Source organism: Chlamydomonas reinhardtii, chromosome 13, assembly GCF_000002595.2.
Source record: "Chlamydomonas reinhardtii strain CC-503 cw92 mt+ chromosome 13, whole genome shotgun sequence".
Taxonomy (NCBI): Eukaryota; Viridiplantae; Chlorophyta; class Chlorophyceae; order Chlamydomonadales; family Chlamydomonadaceae; genus Chlamydomonas; species Chlamydomonas reinhardtii.
The window spans coordinates 3,162,643-3,177,592 of NC_057016.1; the positions used below are offsets into that span (position 1 = coordinate 3,162,643).

The window sequence follows — 14,950 nt, forward strand, 5'->3', positions numbered from 1 at the left end:
CCCAGCTGTTGGCAACGTCCCGACGTCCTGCCGGCACGTTGCGTTGAGAACGTTACGGTCATCCTGGGTCATCAACCAAGTGCTCTTTACAGGGCACATCCGAAGTTTTGCGAGTGTGGGACCGTGGGACTACTCACTGCGCCACGCGCAACAGCCCTCACAACCTCTCTATGCGAACAGGCAGCCTGTTACCTATTGCCAGGGCCCACAAAGCGGCGACCACCTATCCATCCCGCTCACACACATCGCTAGTAGTAGTTCGCTCTGCCGACAGAGCCGCATTGCCGCATCGCAGCATCACCCACCATAAGTGTCTCGCCGTCCCACTATCGCAGCGTCGCCAACACCCCTTGCAAGCAACACCAGTTCTCCCGCACCACCACCACCACCACCACCACCACACACAAAACACAACTCACCCGCTAGTGACACCAAAAAAACACATGAGGGCAATTAGGCGAACGGCGGCACACATATGCAGTGGCACGCGCTAGACCCTTTGATATTGCCGGGCGCGGGTTACCACCCGGGGCAAAAAAGGGCACCCGCCGTTGGGCATGTTGTCTGCAGGCCTCACCAAGTCACGCAGTCACCCAGCCACCCAGCCGCCCGCACCCGCACCCGCATCGGCGCACCCGCACACAAAATCTCCGATGCCCACCACCGGTCTGCCTGGGTGGGCTCACCACCCGTCCGCATCATCGTACCCCCCCCCCCCCACACACGCACACATGTTTCATCACCATCATCGCCAACGGCTGCGCAGTTTCGGCTCACTGACGCGACCGCCATTCACCAGTACCATGTCCATTCCCAACAGCATCACCAGATCACCTCCACAGCAGCAGACAGCCCGCCAACCGCGCCACGCGCTTGGCTTGCCCCGCGCGTGCAGCACCGCACGGGCAGGGGGTGCCCGTAAACCCCATACCGCACCGCACCGTGCCGCACCTCACCTCGCCTCATCTCGCCTCACCGCGCCTCACCTCACCACCGTCTTGGCGGCTGCACTGCACCGCCATCCGCACCGGTGCGGGTGGCCCGATGCAGCCTGCCCGCCACCCACTGCGACCCCCGCCGCGGCGCCGGCTGCCGCAGGACAGAGCTGTCCCGCCGCACGTCACCGCGTCCCGCAGTGCCTCCGCGCCATGCTCTAACACCACCACTCCTCCTCCCCTCCTCCTCCTCCTCCTCCGCCGCCACTCCTCCTCCTCCTCCTGCTCCTCCTCTTCCTTCTCCTTCTCCACTTTCCTCCACACTCCTCAGCCCCATCTATGCCGGCGCGGGCGCCAGCATGGGCCCGTTGCCGTGCGGGTGGCCGTGCGGGTGCTTGTGCGGCCGCCAGCTCTTGCGCTTCTTGGCGCCCTCCGCGCCCAGCAGCGCCGCCGTGGCGGGACCAAAGTCAAAGTACGGCTCCTCGGTCAGCGCCGCCAGGTCGTCCACGATGCGGTACACGGCCTGTGTTGTACGGCATACACGGCAGTACGACAATACGGCAAGTGTGTGAGGGCACGTTGGAGCGTGCGGCGCGGCGCGGCGCGGCGCGGCGCGGTGCGGCGTGGCGTGTGGGTGCCGTGCGGTGCTTTGTGCGAGTCCCCACAAAACCCCGCACCCTTTCCACGCCCTGGGGGTTTCTTTGAGATTGGAACAAGCTGGCCGCACCCCACCGCCCCGCCTCACCTCAGGCCGCCCCAGCGCCTTTGCGCGCTTGCCCATGTCCTCGAACCAGTGCCGGCCGCCCTTGAGCAGCCAGCTGTCCATGATGGCGGCGATGCGGTCGGGCCGCGTCTCGAAGGCGCCCACCCGGTTGTCCACCACGTAGGGGATGTTGCCCTCCTCCTGTGGGGGGGAGTGAAGATACCAGCCAGGGGAGGCAGGGGTGGGGGTTGCATTCATGATGAGTCAAGAAGTGAAGTCGTAGCCCGGTACAAAACCATACTAAGGGGGAGTGAAGATACCAGCCAGAGGAGGCGGGGGGCGGGGGCGAGAGTGTGTGTGCATGTTTGTGGAAGTTGTGCCAGCTGTCAAACGCCCACGCCCCCGCCCCCGCCCCGGCACCACCCATGCCCCTGGTAACGCGCCCCTACTGCCCTACATCCATTTCCACAGCACCAGGTCCACCTCAATCCCACCCCCACAACCCCTCCCCACCACCTCATCACCACAACCCACAACCCCAACCCCACAACCGCCACAACCTCCCACCCCCACCCCCGAACCCGCCACCCCACCTGGCACGGCACGTTGCCGTTGAGCAGGATGGGCAGCCCCGCAATGAGCGCCTCTGCAATGGTGCCGGGCCCCGCTTTGGTGATGATGGCGTCGCAGGCGCCCATCCACTCGTGGATGTTGTCAACGAAGCCGCGCACGTGCAGCAGCGGGTGCCCCGCGCCCGCCGGCCGAGCCCGGAGCCGCTCCTGCAGCTTCTGGTTGCGGCCGCAGATGACCACCACCTGTTGGGGTGGTGGGTGGGTTCTTTGGGTTGATGTGTGGTTTGGTGTTTGGTTTGGTGTTCATGGGCAGACCTACTCCTCTCCACTCTGCCTGTGTGTAGCGAGCATGCACTTTTGGACCTCTGGTTCATTACATTGTCCCGAGGACTAAACCATACTCGATACCAACTGTAATGTGTGTATTTGAAATTTGAAATGGAACACACGGCACAAACACACACCAGGGCCCCTCCCCTCCCCTCCCTCAGGCACGGACACTGGCCATGCCCGCGCCCCCCCCCCCCCCTCAGCGCATGTGTGTCCAAGAACGACCAAAACCTCCATCCCTCCACCCCATCGTCCCTACTACTAACCCCCACCATCCCTCCACCCCCCACCCAGCCCCCTACCAACCCCCCCTCCCCTCCCCTCCCCGCCCCAGCCCACCCCCACCCCGCCCCCCTTGGCTGCTTTGGGATTGCACTAAACTACCCCACCCCCCACCCCACTAGCCCCCCCCCCACCCTCCTCTCCCTCGCTCTATTGCACTGGGTTTGGTTTAGTTTGGGCTGGTATCTTCACCCCACCCCCACCTGGCATTTGTCCCCCAGCCTGCTGTCCAGCTGCGCCACCGTCTCCTCCAGAGCGCCCATGCCCTCGCCGCCGCCCACCAGCAGCACCGCCGGCAGCGCCGGAGCCATGCCCAGCTGCCGGCGCAGGCGCGGCTTGGGCGGCAGGCGGCGGCTGAAGGCGGGACGGATGGGCAGGCCTGACGAGGCGAGCGGGGGGGGGAGCGAGAGCAGGGGGTTAGAGGTGGTGGGCGTGGGTGTTGGTGTTGGTGTGGCGATGGTGGTGGTCGTGGCGGTGGTGGTGGCGGTCGTGGGTGTGGCGGTGGGTGTGGCGGTGGCGGTTTGAGGACCAGTGACAAATGGGCTCTCGGTCTCTCTCGGCTGCTTCTCGACCGGCCCTCAGCCGTTCTTGACTGGCCCCTTCTTCCCTCCCCTCTCCCCCATCCCATCCCCTCCCTCATCTCCCGGATTTACCCTTCCCCTTTCCCCTCCCTCCCCCACTGCTCCATCCCTCTCCCCTTCCCCCCATCCCTCCCTCCCCCCTCCCCAAATTCCTCCCTCCCCCCTTTCCCCTCTACCCCTCCCCCCCCTCCCCCCATTCCTCCCTCCCCCCATCCCTCCCTCCCGCCCTCCCTCCCCCTCCCCCTCCCATCTCCCCTTCTCACCGTGCATGATGATCTGGCGCGGGTCCATCTCGTTGCTGATGGCCAGGTCGCGGCAGTACTCGGTGGGCACGAAGCAGCGCGTGGCGCCGGGGCAGAACCAGGTGTTGTGGCAGGTGGTGAAGTCGGTCACCACAGTGGCGAAGTTGATGGGCTTGGAGGCGCCGGACTTGATGCGGTCACGCAGCACCTGTGTGTATAGTGTAAGTGTGTTGCGTGCGTTGCGTGGGAGTGTGAGAGCGTGAGTGATTTTTGTGTGTGTGTGGTTGCGTGTGCGTGCGGCTGGTGGGCACAGCTGGCACACACGCGATTGTGCTGTGGTTTGGGACGAGTGGGTGAGCAATCTTGTGTGTACCGCACGTGTGTGTACTTGTGCGTGGCGGATGCACTCAAGCATGACTTGTGGTCGTGTGACCGCCCACATGCGGTGCACCCATCGGTGCCCCCCCCTCCGCACGCCCGCCCCCTTGGCATTCATGGACGGTTAATCCCGTTCCCACCCTAGCTCCCAGTCCCGCCCCCGCCCGCGTCCCAGCGCCCCCCCCCACACACGCACACACACAAACTCACACGCACACACACGCACATGCACACCCGTGTACCTTGATGGGGATGTGCTGCATCAGCGGGTGTACCGACACCTGGCGGCATGAAGGCAGGCAGGCGGGGCGGGGAGTAGCCATCCATGGGATGGTGTGTATCAAATATGAAGTGAAGTGCCGACGTCCAGAGGTACAGCGGGGCGGGGAGGGGGTAGTTGAGTTGAACTCCATTTGTACCAAGACCAGGGGCCGAGAGAGGGTTGCTGCAGGGTGGAGGCCTGGAAGGGCGGGCTGCTGCGCGGGGCAGTGCGCCAGCCGTCATCCCCTAGCATCCCCTAGCATCCCATGGTCGCGTACGCCAAGCCTTGTTGTGCAATCCTTGCACAGCACGCGCCCACCCCTCCTTTCAATACACTCATATGCACCCCGGATCCCCCAACGTGCTCCACTTCGCCCCTTTCATCACGCCTGCGCAGTCGCTCTTTCCCCCCTCCCCCGTGCCCCTTCGCCCCCCACCCTCCCCCTCCCCAGGTGCCACTTCTACCACTCCCGCTCCTGCCTCCTGCGCCCTGCTACTGCCTCCTTCCCCTGCTGCTGCCACCCCCTCCCCTCTTTCCCCATTCCCCTGCCCCTGCTACAGCCACCCCCTGCTACAGCCGCCCCCTGCTACAGCCCTCTCACCACCAGGTCGGGGTTGTACGAGTCCAGGGCCTGGCTGACGTGGCGGCTGACAAAGGCCGACACGGCGGACAGGTACGGCACGTGCACCAGCTTGGGGTTGGTGAACTGAGTAGGGGGTAGGGTGGGGAGGCCGGCAGCAGGAGGGAAGGACAGGTGAGTTGCGGGCAAGAAGCGAAATGGCAATGGAGCGCATCCATCCCACGAGCCCCTTTCCACTCCACACCCATCGTGCCGTCCTTTGGCCCCATCTCTTCACTCGTATTGTAGCCCTAAACCCCCGTCTTTCATGGACAGCTAGCCCGGCCCGCCTATCTCTTGTCCCTCTGTGGGCTGGCCTCCCCCGACCCCGCCCGGCTTCTACCGGCTGCCCGAGCCTGCCCTCAGTACAGTAGCATCCACGTGTCCGGTCACCCGTACGCCATCCGCCCACCCTTACGGTATCCCCGTAACCGGCAGGCCTCCCGGTGCTCCTCCTCGGTATGTGCCCTGGCGAGTGACGCATCCGTTTTCCCCCTTCTTCCATACGCGTCCCGTGCTCCTCCTCTTGCCCTCCTCCCCCCATCCTTGGCCCCTGCCCCCAGCGAATTGCCTTTCCGCTCCTGCCCTCCCGTTCCTCCCCCTCCTCGTGCCCACCCGCGCTTTCTCCCCCCTTCCATCCCTCGTCCCACCCATTCTCCCCCTCTCCCCTTCCATCCCTCCTCCCACCCCTTCTCCCCCTCTCCCCTTCCATCCCTTCACGCTCCCCTTCTCCCTCTCCCCTTCCCCCTTCTCTCCCCTCCCCCTTCTCCCTTCTCCCTCCTCCCCCTCCTCTCCTCCTTTCTCTCCCCCTCCCCTCACAGCCCCGCCAGCACCCACCTGGTAGGTGATGCGCCACAGGATGGCGTTGCGTACCAGGAAGCTGTAGGTGTCGGGCATGGCGTTGAAGGGCACGGGCGTGTGCTCCTTCCACAGGTCCACGATGGTGATCTGGGTCGGGGGGGAGGGCGGGGCAGGGAGGGGGAGGGAGGGAGGGGGAGTTTGTTCCAATGCGCAACTAAACCAGGGGTCGGGGGATGGGAGGGGGTGGTGGGTGATGGCGGTGGGTGAAAGCAGGTGGGTGGCGGGAGGTGGGTGAAGGGCAGGCGGCCCGACTCCCCTGGTGCCACGTCAAACGTGTGGTGGGCAGCTCCAAGCGCATGCGTTTCCCCCCGCCCCCGCCCGCCACGACCCTCCATGAACTGACACCCTGACACCCGCACGCACATGCATACAGCTGCGTGCGGCTGTGCAAACACCGCAGGCTACCAAACCCAACATGCGAGGGACGGTGGGTGGCCGCGTCGGCTGCGTTGGCACGAATCCAACCCCGCAACGCACGCACACCCAAACGCATGCACCCTCCACGCACTCCGTCCCCTCCCGCCCGCCCTCCCTCCCGCCCGCCCTCTGACTCCATGGCCCTCTCTTGCCCACACATCTCCCACAGACGCACCTCGTACTTGTCCCCGTACGTCTCCTGGAAAGCCGCTTTGATGGCTTCCGCGCTCGCCTTGTGCCCGCCTCCGGTGTTGGACATGCCAATCAGGATGCGCCGTTTCTCGCTCTCCGGAGTGGGCCCTGTGCACGCACAGACGCCGCATGCCACGCGTTACGCCTTACTCGCCCGCATACGCAAATGCATTCGCGCCGATCCACGCGACCCACTTCGCGTCAACGCCAGGTCAGCTCTTACCTCGCGCATTTCTCCCTCCAAAGGGCCACAGTGCGACCGCCTTTGCCGCGCCGACACCGCCGAGCTGCGCGAGGTATAATTTCGAGTTGATAAGTGCTCATGCGCCTCCCAGCGCGCCCTTACTCACGAAGAGACCGCCGCCGACGCCCATGCCGATTGAGCCCCGGAAGCCGGTCGGGAGGGTGAAGCGGATCGGCACATCCCCGCCGCTCTTGTTGACATTGCCAGAAGTGCTGCTGCTGCCATTGCTGTCACGCCTCGAGTTGAGCTGCTCCGCGGAAGAGGGGTCCAGCTCAGCGCGGGGACGGACCGTTATCGCTCCCCCTCTCCGGTGGAACAGGAACGCGGGAACAATTGGTGGTAGCAGCGACACATCGCTCTCGTTGGGTAAGAGCGTGCGCATTGCGGCAGGCTAAAGTGGAAGCACAATCGATATTTGGTTCTGCTTCCTATCTATGCCAGCGAGCAGCGTAGAAGGTGACTGTGCATTATCTAATTACTACAGTGAGCATCTGATGTTGCTGGGAACATGAACCACGCGTGCGCGCCAGAGATCGCTGCGCGGGGATGCCGGACCCGGCACGGAGAATATGTGGGGAGCCAACCCCGGGCGAAGGATGAGCCCAATCCGTAGCGCATACGTAGTGCTTACATGACAGGTAACAGGAAGCGGCGAGCAGCCGACAGGGAGGTGCGTGGGTGCTTTGGCGTGCCTGCGTGCGGCGTGCGTGGCGCGGGGTCAGCTCCCGCACTCTACTCCCCAAGCGGCCAAGCCTCATGCATGCCATGCCTCGCGCTGCCCTGGCCCCTCCCATCACCTCCCTCGCCTGCCTTCCCTGCCCTCCGCCCACCCCATCAGCTGTATGTGAGTTTCCGCACGTTCCCGCATCCCTCAAGGCTCAAGCACGCGGAAGCACGCTCAGCGGTAACCCAGTTCGTGCCCAGGTCCACGGCATCGAAGCATGAGAATTCCAGGCAGCTGCCCCTACTGGCCCTCTCTCACATCTCCACCAACGTGCTGCTGACGCCGGTACAGGACGGGTGACGCCTCCACCAGACAGCGGACACCACCGTGTCACATTGCAGATTGACGACGTCGGCCGTGTTCCATTCTTACACCGCTTTTAGTTCTTATCGTAATTGCTGCACATCGCCATTGTTTCCAGCGATACGTTACCTACATTACGTCGGTGCAAGTTGCGAAGCTTCGGCTTGGACCCGAAATTCGTCAGCCACCGAGCTGTGCGCTGTGATACAAACCTGTGATGTCTATCGTGGGCCAGCAATGCCCTCCAATCCGTGGGCTGACCTGGGTCAAAGGCGACCCGGTCCCTGTCGGCGTGGCCAACAGCTCGGGGCCCAAGCGAGTGCTCGTTGTGGAGTGCTGGGCAACTTGGTGTCCCCCCTGCCGCGATAGCATTCCGGTAAGAGATCTGTCAGGGACTGGTGAAGCCTTGTGCGTGTTTGTGTGTGTGTGGGGGGGGGGAGGGGGTTGGAGCTGCAGATGGAAGGCGGGACGAGGGCACGTGGGTTGCCAGCGCGGGGGATGGGGAGGGTGCGGGGGCGGGGCGGGAAGGGCGAGGAAGGCGGTTTTGTTAGCGTCTGTCGGACCTTGCCAACTGGCAACCCCACGATACGCACCACATACAACCCGACCATCCGCCCTGCGCGTACCAGTGTCCGCACCTGCCTCCCCACAGCGACATGTGAGCCTGCACGCTGCCCCCCCCCCCATGCGACCCTGCCCGCCCCTCACCCACACCCCTGCCTGCCCCTGCCACTCCCCCCCCCACACACACACTGCCACAGCACCTGACGGAGCTGCAGCACAAGTTCCGGGACAAGCACGTGTACGTGTTGGGCGTCACCAGCGAGCAGAACGTGGCGGTGGGTGGGGCGGGGAGAGGGGTGGCCGCAGCGGGGCAGATGCAGGGGCAAGGGCACGGGCAGCCAGGCTGAGGGTCCGATGTGGCTGTGTCGGCGCGTGCAGAGCCTGGCAGGGGCAGGCGGGGGCAGGGGCAGGCGGGGGCAGGGCCAGGCAGGGGCAGGGCCAGGCGGGGGCGGGGGCGAGGGCGCCTGGGTTCGGGGAGGGACTGGCGTGTGTAGCTGCGGGCAGTGGGCACACCCTCAGCCCCTCTGGGCAGTGGCGGTACTGTGACGGCGGGCGGACATGAGCCCGAGGCACCCTGGTGGCGATGCTGGTGGCCGGTGCCCCCCACTGACTTCTGAGGCGCGGAAACTCTGGCAATCCACCTGCCCGCCTTCCCTCAGAACATCAATCCTGCTACAGTACATTTGTCATAATCCTCGGGTCCGTGCCGCCTCCTGCCGCCTCATGCCGCCTCCTGCGGACATATTGTGTCAAGGCCTGCTGCCTGCTGCCACCTGCTGCCTCCTGCTGTCTCCTGCTGTCCCTTCCTATCCCCGAATGTATGTGTGTATGTGTTTGACACGCATGTTGGTCACAGGCCGTAAAGAAGTTTGTGGAGGGCATGGGCGCCAAGATGGACTACGGCGTGGCGGTGGACAGCAGCGGCGAGGTGCAGGAGGGTGAGGGAGGGTGCAAGGGGTGCAGGAGGGTGAGGGAGGGAGGGAGAGAGGGAGGGAGGAAGGGGAGGGAGGGAGGGAGGGTGCAGGGGGGGAGGGAGGGAGGGAGGGTGAGAGGAAGGGGAGGGAGGGAGGGGGGAGGGAGGGAGGGTGAGAGGAAGGGGAGGGATGGAGTGGTAGGGAGGGATGGAGCGGTGCGTGTGAGAGGCTGAGCGGGGCGCAGCAGGGTGAGGGAGGGTGAGGGGCATCCGAATTCCTGCACGGACAGGTGTGGTCGGGAGGAAGGCAGGCACGGTCGCCGGGCCGTCAAGAGCTCCTCATCCGCCGTGTACTTCACCAACGTTGCGTCTGTGCCCGCTCGCTGACCACAGGTCTTATGATGCCCGCTGGCGCCCGTGGCATCCCGCACGCCTTCGTGATCGACACCAACAACGCCATCGCGTTCTCGGGTGCGTGTCCTTGTGTTTGCAGGGTCTCTTCAGGTGTCAAGCAAGCAGTCCATGAACATAGGCGATATCGCATTGCCACACATGCACCAGGAGCGTCACAACGCAGACATGCGCCTCTCTGCGCAGCACAGATGAAATATGGCAACAAGATGCAGAACGTGTGCCTTTGCTTGGTCACGGTCAGTCATGTGCTCGCCAGTCGCCATTCAGGCATTCACCCTACCCTCGGCACTGATCCACACCCGGCACCGCCGCCACAGGCCACCCCATGGACCCAGGGTTTGACACGGCGCTGCGGACCGCCGCCGCCGCCGCCTCCGACCGGACGGGCGGCAGTAGCAGCTCTGGCGGGGCGGGTGCTGCAGCCGAGAAGACGGCGCTGCCGCTCATCACGGCCAGTCTGGAGGAGCTCATGGGCATGAGCATCAAGGCACTCAAGGTGTGTGCGTGTGCGTGTGTGTGTGTGTGTGTTAAAGAGCACAAGGAAAACATTGCGCAAAGACAGTGTATGCGATGCAGCAAAGCGACGGTTTACGGATGTTACCTGAAGTTACCTCGCATACCTGCTGCGGTGAGCCGCCGGCCTTACCAACCGGAAATCGCGCAACCCCCGCTACTCTAACCTCGAGGGGGGATTCGCGTCCACACGCTCTCAAGGGTGCAAACCCATGCATGTGCTCACGGTACCGTGAGGCCCAGGCACTCCTACAATTCCTAGCTCCGCGTCGCTACTCCTGGCCGCTAAGTCCAAGCTCCCGTGTGTGTGTGTGTGTGTGTGTGTGTGTGTGTGTGTGTGTGTGTGTGTGTGTGTGTGTGTGTGTGTGTGTGTGTTTGTGTGTGTGTGTGTGTGTGTGTGTGTGTGTGTGTGTGTGTGTGTGTGTGTGTGTGTGTGTGTGTGTTAAAAAACGAAACGAAAGCCCGCCCAACGGCGCGACGGAGTTACTTACCGATACCTACCATTTTACCAAGCGTTGCGTGACTGTCGTGACCCAGGTAGTCATACTTACCCGCGATAAGCCTGGAACCCCACGGGCGACCATTCGGCCTGACCCCGCGATGCACCTGTATGCGTCCATGCTCCGCACCCTGTGTGTGTGTGTGTGTGTGTGTGTGTGTGTGTGTGTGTGTGTGTGTGTGTGTGTGTGTGTGTGTGTGTGTGTGTGTGTGTGTGTTAAACAAAGAATCAAACGGAACAAAATTCCGCCATACACGCGCGCGCAGTTACCAACAAATACCGACGCCGGTTACCGAGCTCCGCGTTTGTCGATGTTGCCCCAGTTGTCACCTTGAGTGTGTGTGTGTGTGTGTGTGTGTGTGTGTGTGTGTGTGTGTGTGTGTGTGTGTGTGTGTGTGTGTGTGTGTGTGTGTGCGTGTGGATCTCTCTGTGTTTGTCAGGAAAGCACAATGGGACACACGCACCGCGCACACCACCGATACGCACCGCGTGCTCTCGAAGGGGATATAGTTAACGTGATGATCCCCGGTACAGCTGCACTGTCCAGCAGCCCTGAACTGTGGCTTTGTATGCAAACGGCCCCAAACGGAACTTACCGCTGGTTAGCTCACCAGTTTGCTCACAGTTCTCTGTGGCCCCTCTTTTGTTTCACCCATGCGCAGGAGATCCTGACGGAACGCGGCCTCAGCACCACCGACTGCTTTGAGAAAGGCGACCTCGCGAAGAAGGTTCACGCGCAGTGCTCCAGCGTCACCTACTACAAGTGATGCAGCGTCAGCATCTACAAGTAATTTAGCAAGGCTGAAAGGGGTAACAGGTTGGAAGGGTTGCGCCGCTCCGGCGGTGGCCTGCGGCAGCCTGTGACCTGTTGGATGCATTCATGGGCTAGCTTGGGCAAGCATGGGGCTCGTGCATTGTGCTGCACTGGCGAGGGTCGCCAGGCGTGTCGTGCAGGAGACGTCGACTGTCGCACAGCAGACCGAGTGGCGGTATTGTCGGGCCGGACGTGTTGAAGGCTTTAAGGATGTTGGCATTTTGCAGGTGCGTGAGAGAGTGCGGTGAGTTGCCGACGGGAGTATGGCGGGCCTGGACTGGGCAGGCCAATGTGTACATAGGCAAGGCTGGAACGCAGGTACAGCGCGGTAGGGTGGGGAGGGGGAGTGAGGAGACGAAACGGCAGCAACGTGGAGCGGGATTTTGAGCGGGGAGTTCTGCACCCAGGGGTGCGCGAGGGAAGACCTGGGGCACAGCACGCGGTAAAGCATGAATTGTAATGACTGGAGGCTGAACGTGCAGATCGGTGAGCAGGCACGGTGAGCAGGGAACTAGGAGGTTCCATGGCCAAATGAAGACGACGTGAAAGCACGGCCGAAAGAGCCCCCACACTCTTGCCCACACTGGCACAGACGGGTGTTAGTTGGTCAAGCCGGAAAGTCTTCGCCAGGACTTGACCGCACGTGTGGATGTAGGGAGCGTGCACTTTAGCATGCAGCGCGGTGGCTGCGTCTGTTGCCGGCAGTTTTGCTGAATCCATCTTTCTGGATGTCACAGCTTCCGTGTTGTGGGCTTGCGGAACACTTATTTCTCCACATGCAATATCAGAACGCAGAATGACGTATCAGAGAAGCCCAACGTTGGGGTGGTCCGTATGAAGACGTCCTTTCGCGATTACGCCCCCAAATAGCAGATCGATGAGCTATCCAACCAATATATCGCGGCCGCTTCGTGTCGTTGCGGCGCACAGGCCCCCGTTTGTGTTTCTGGACGAAAACGACACAAAGGCCGGTTTCGTGACTGGAATGTTGGTGGAGCTGCTGCGCAAGATGCTAGAGGTAACGATTATGAAGGACAAGCACTAGGTTGGGACTTTCGTCGTCGATGGCGCGCGTCCCGAAGCCCGCGTTCCTGGGCTGCCTGGGCGAAGCCATAAAGCGCGCTGGGGCCGCCCCAGTGCCCGGTGCGGCTCGGAAGGCCCAGCGCTCCGTTTCCCTTGCTAACAGCGAACACGCGAATGCAAATACATACCAGCCAATCGCACATGAATAGGGGGCCTCGCACGTGTGCCGTGCCCGTGTGTTCCATGCAGAACACACCCGAGCTGGCCGGCGCGACGTGGGACTATTTTAAGGCGCCGAGCAACACGGGCGGCTACCTGCAGCCAGACGGCAAATGGAATGGTGAGCGCTATGAGGGGAAAGCCTTTAGGGCAGACTTTAGCTGTGCACGAGTCACGATGAGTCCGCAATGGCAGGCCCTCTGGCGGCTCTGTTGCGCTGCAGTCGGTCCGTCACGGTCCGTCGCCCCAGCGGGCCCGTTCACACCAGCGGGGCACGTGTATGTGCGCGTGGGTAGCAGTATATGTGCAGCAATGTATGCTACAATAAGCTAGCCCTCACCAGGTCTATTGCGTGCCCTGCTGCGCGCCCGAAACCACACACACACACACACACACACACACACACAGACACACACACACACACACACACACACACACACACACACACACACACACACACACACACACACACACACACACACACACACACACACACACACACACACACACACACACACACACACACACACACACACACACACACACACACACACACACACATACACACACACACACAGGCATGATGGGGCAGCTGGTGGACCAGAGGGCGGACATTGCGCTGTTCCCGCTGACAAGGTACGACACACGGGGGGGCGGTATGGGGCGGCGGTACGCGGCGGTACGGGCAGCCTCCCGAATGGGCGGGGAGCAGGCCGGCGGGAGGCGGGGGCAGCGGGTATTTCGTGTCCAAGCCCCGCGGACCGCCACACAGCTGCCAGCTTTATTTGGGGGCCACGCCTCGTGTGTCTTTCGCATTCTTGTGTTCTGCATGAGTTGGCTGTTCATGAGCGGCAACGAACCCATCCCATCTCATCCCATCCGCTGGCTTGCTTTGGGACTTTGGGTTTTGGAATGAATTGCCTATCCCCCTCCCACCACAAACCACACGTACCCAACCCCAAGGACTTTGACGCGCTACCAAGCAGTGGACTGCACCCTCACATACATGGTGCGTGTGGGGCGTGGGGCGTGGGGCGGGCGTGCGCTTTTGCGTGTGGGGCGTGTGGGGCGTGTGTGCGCTTTCGCGTGTGGGGCGTGTGTGCGCTTTTGTGTGTGGGGCGTGTGGGGCTGTCCACTCCAAGCCTCGGAGGAAGGGGGGTCGCCTTGCTGTTACTTCTGCTCCCTTATTACTTGTCCAAGAACCCCACGTGTGTTGTATACGGTGTTGTTTCAGCATCACCTGTTGCTTGTGTGTGGCTGCCCTGCCGTACTCGCGAATGCAGGACAGCGGGATTAGCGTGGTGATCATGTGAGTCGCTGCTGCCACGGAGGCGGCGGGGAGGGGGCCGCCGGGAGGGGGCGGGTCGATGCTGCTGCTCAAGAGCGGCGGTGCCTTGGCAAGCGCCCCGCAGCGATGCGCGTGCTGCCGACACCACTGGCTACACAAGCCACCGCCGCCAACATCCCCTGCCAACCCCCATTCCGTACTTGTGATGTAATCACCACTCGGTTCGTTACATCCCCTGCCACCCCCACCGCCCTGTATGTCTGGTCCCTAGCGACGCATGCAACCACACGCCGCCGCCACACCTTGCTGCCACCCCACCGCTGCCACCCCCCACCGCTGCCCCCCCCCCTCACCGCCACCACCACCACCACGTGTGACAGTGCCGGCAAGGTCACCACCGGGGCGCTGTCGGTGCTCGCGCCCTACACCTGGACCCTGTGGATTGTCATCCTGTGCACCGTGGTCGGCATAGCGCTGGTGTTCTGGTGCGTGCGACTGATGACTGATGGCTAATGATGATGACTGTGATGATGACTAATAGTCAGGCGACTGATGACTGATGACTACTGATGACTGCCATATATAAGAGTCTGGCGACTGATAAATGATATGCTGGCTGGCGCGGGCCGGATCGGCGGGAGTTCAGCCATCCACCCAGCTAGGCTCCCACTCACAGTGGGGTCGGTTACACGACCAAGTGGGCGGAGTCCGCCCCACACCTGGACACTAGGGCCAGCACCGCCTACATGACGCACCCCGGCGCTGGGCACAGCCTCCGACGCTTCATCCAGAATGCCAGGCAGGGAGGCCTCATCTGCCCCGCCCGGCTTGCGCTGTTCAAACTACGTGCGAGTGACACATGTGCACTCTGCGCCCCGATTCACCAGCGCGCTGGATCCCCCCCCGAACGGGGCAACGCAGGCCACCTTGCCGGCCACTGTGCGCACCCCCAACTTGTTGGGGCCCGCATCGCCAAACACAATGCCGCCGTCCGTATGATCGCGGAATGCCTGCACCATGGCGCCAACGGTGGCGGGTACATGTTGATGGACGCAAGC

At 63.1% G+C, this 14,950-nt stretch overlaps 3 protein-coding genes across 4 annotated transcripts in view; 2 read left to right on the forward strand and 1 right to left on the reverse strand.

The window, feature by feature from the left end:
* Positions 1-74: 74 nt before the first annotated feature.
* CHLRE_13g585301v5 (uncharacterized protein) lies at positions 75-7,151 on the reverse strand. The gene is made up of 11 exons (XM_043069654.1): positions 6,725-7,151; positions 6,598-6,661; positions 6,358-6,482; positions 5,742-5,852; positions 4,887-4,991; positions 4,266-4,304; positions 3,667-3,853; positions 3,026-3,201; positions 2,232-2,453; positions 1,681-1,839; positions 75-1,458 (listed from the first exon to the last, which is right to left on the reverse strand). The coding sequence occupies exons 1-11, from the start codon at positions 6,998-7,000 to the stop codon at positions 1,273-1,275; spliced, it is 1,650 nt and encodes a 549-aa protein (XP_042917629.1). The 5' UTR covers positions 7,001-7,151; the 3' UTR covers positions 75-1,272.
* A 410-nt stretch (positions 7,152-7,561) lies between these two features.
* CHLRE_13g585350v5 (uncharacterized protein) lies at positions 7,562-11,834 on the forward strand. Its single transcript, XM_043069655.1, has 6 exons — positions 7,562-8,021; positions 8,407-8,484; positions 9,066-9,147; positions 9,516-9,593; positions 9,854-10,032; positions 11,211-11,834. Exons 1-6 carry the CDS (start codon positions 7,863-7,865, stop codon positions 11,313-11,315), a joined length of 681 nt encoding a protein of 226 aa, XP_042917630.1. The 5' UTR covers positions 7,562-7,862; the 3' UTR covers positions 11,316-11,834.
* Positions 11,835-11,901: 67 nt separating this feature from the next.
* Positions 11,902-14,950, forward strand: part of CHLRE_13g585400v5 (uncharacterized protein) — an 11,312-nt gene continuing 8,263 nt past the window's right edge. Inside the window, exons 1-6 of one of the 2 annotated variants that reach the window (XM_001693556.2) lie at positions 11,902-12,380; positions 12,635-12,725; positions 13,183-13,240; positions 13,568-13,613; positions 13,888-13,913; positions 14,273-14,377. In XM_001693556.2, coding sequence (XP_001693608.2) covers positions 12,240-12,380; positions 12,635-12,725; positions 13,183-13,240; positions 13,568-13,613; positions 13,888-13,913; positions 14,273-14,377 — 467 coding nt within the window. In that variant the 5' untranslated portion in view covers positions 11,902-12,239. Of the gene's footprint in view, positions 12,381-12,634; positions 12,726-13,182; positions 13,241-13,567; positions 13,634-13,887; positions 13,914-14,272; positions 14,378-14,950 lie in introns of both variants that reach the window. The other variant, XM_043069656.1, reaches the window with a different exon arrangement.

What these genes read in the sequence shown, in the direction of transcription:
- CHLRE_13g585350v5 (XM_043069655.1), top strand. Translation starts at nt 7,863, where the DNA reads ATGTCTATCGTGGGCCAGCAATGCCCTCCAATCCGTGGGCTGACCTGG. An exon ending in CAGCGGCGAGGTGCAGGAGG is followed by an intron (nt 9,148 to 9,515) that starts GTGAGGGAGGGT and finishes CGCTGACCACAG; the next exon opens with GTCTTATGATGCCCGCTGGC. An exon ending in CAACGCCATCGCGTTCTCGG is followed by an intron (nt 9,594 to 9,853) that starts GTGCGTGTCCTT and finishes CCGCCGCCACAG; the next exon opens with GCCACCCCATGGACCCAGGG.
- CHLRE_13g585301v5 (XM_043069654.1), bottom strand. Translation starts at nt 7,000, where the DNA reads ATGCGCACGCTCTTACCCAACGAGAGCGATGTGTCGCTGCTACCACCA. An exon ending in CGTACAACCCCGACCTGGTG is followed by an intron (nt 4,305 to 4,886) that starts GTGAGAGGGCTG and finishes TCATGCCGCCAG; the next exon opens with GTGTCGGTACACCCGCTGAT. An exon ending in AGGCGCTGGGGCGGCCTGAG is followed by an intron (nt 1,459 to 1,680) that starts GTGAGGCGGGGC and finishes CGTACAACACAG; the next exon opens with GCCGTGTACCGCATCGTGGA.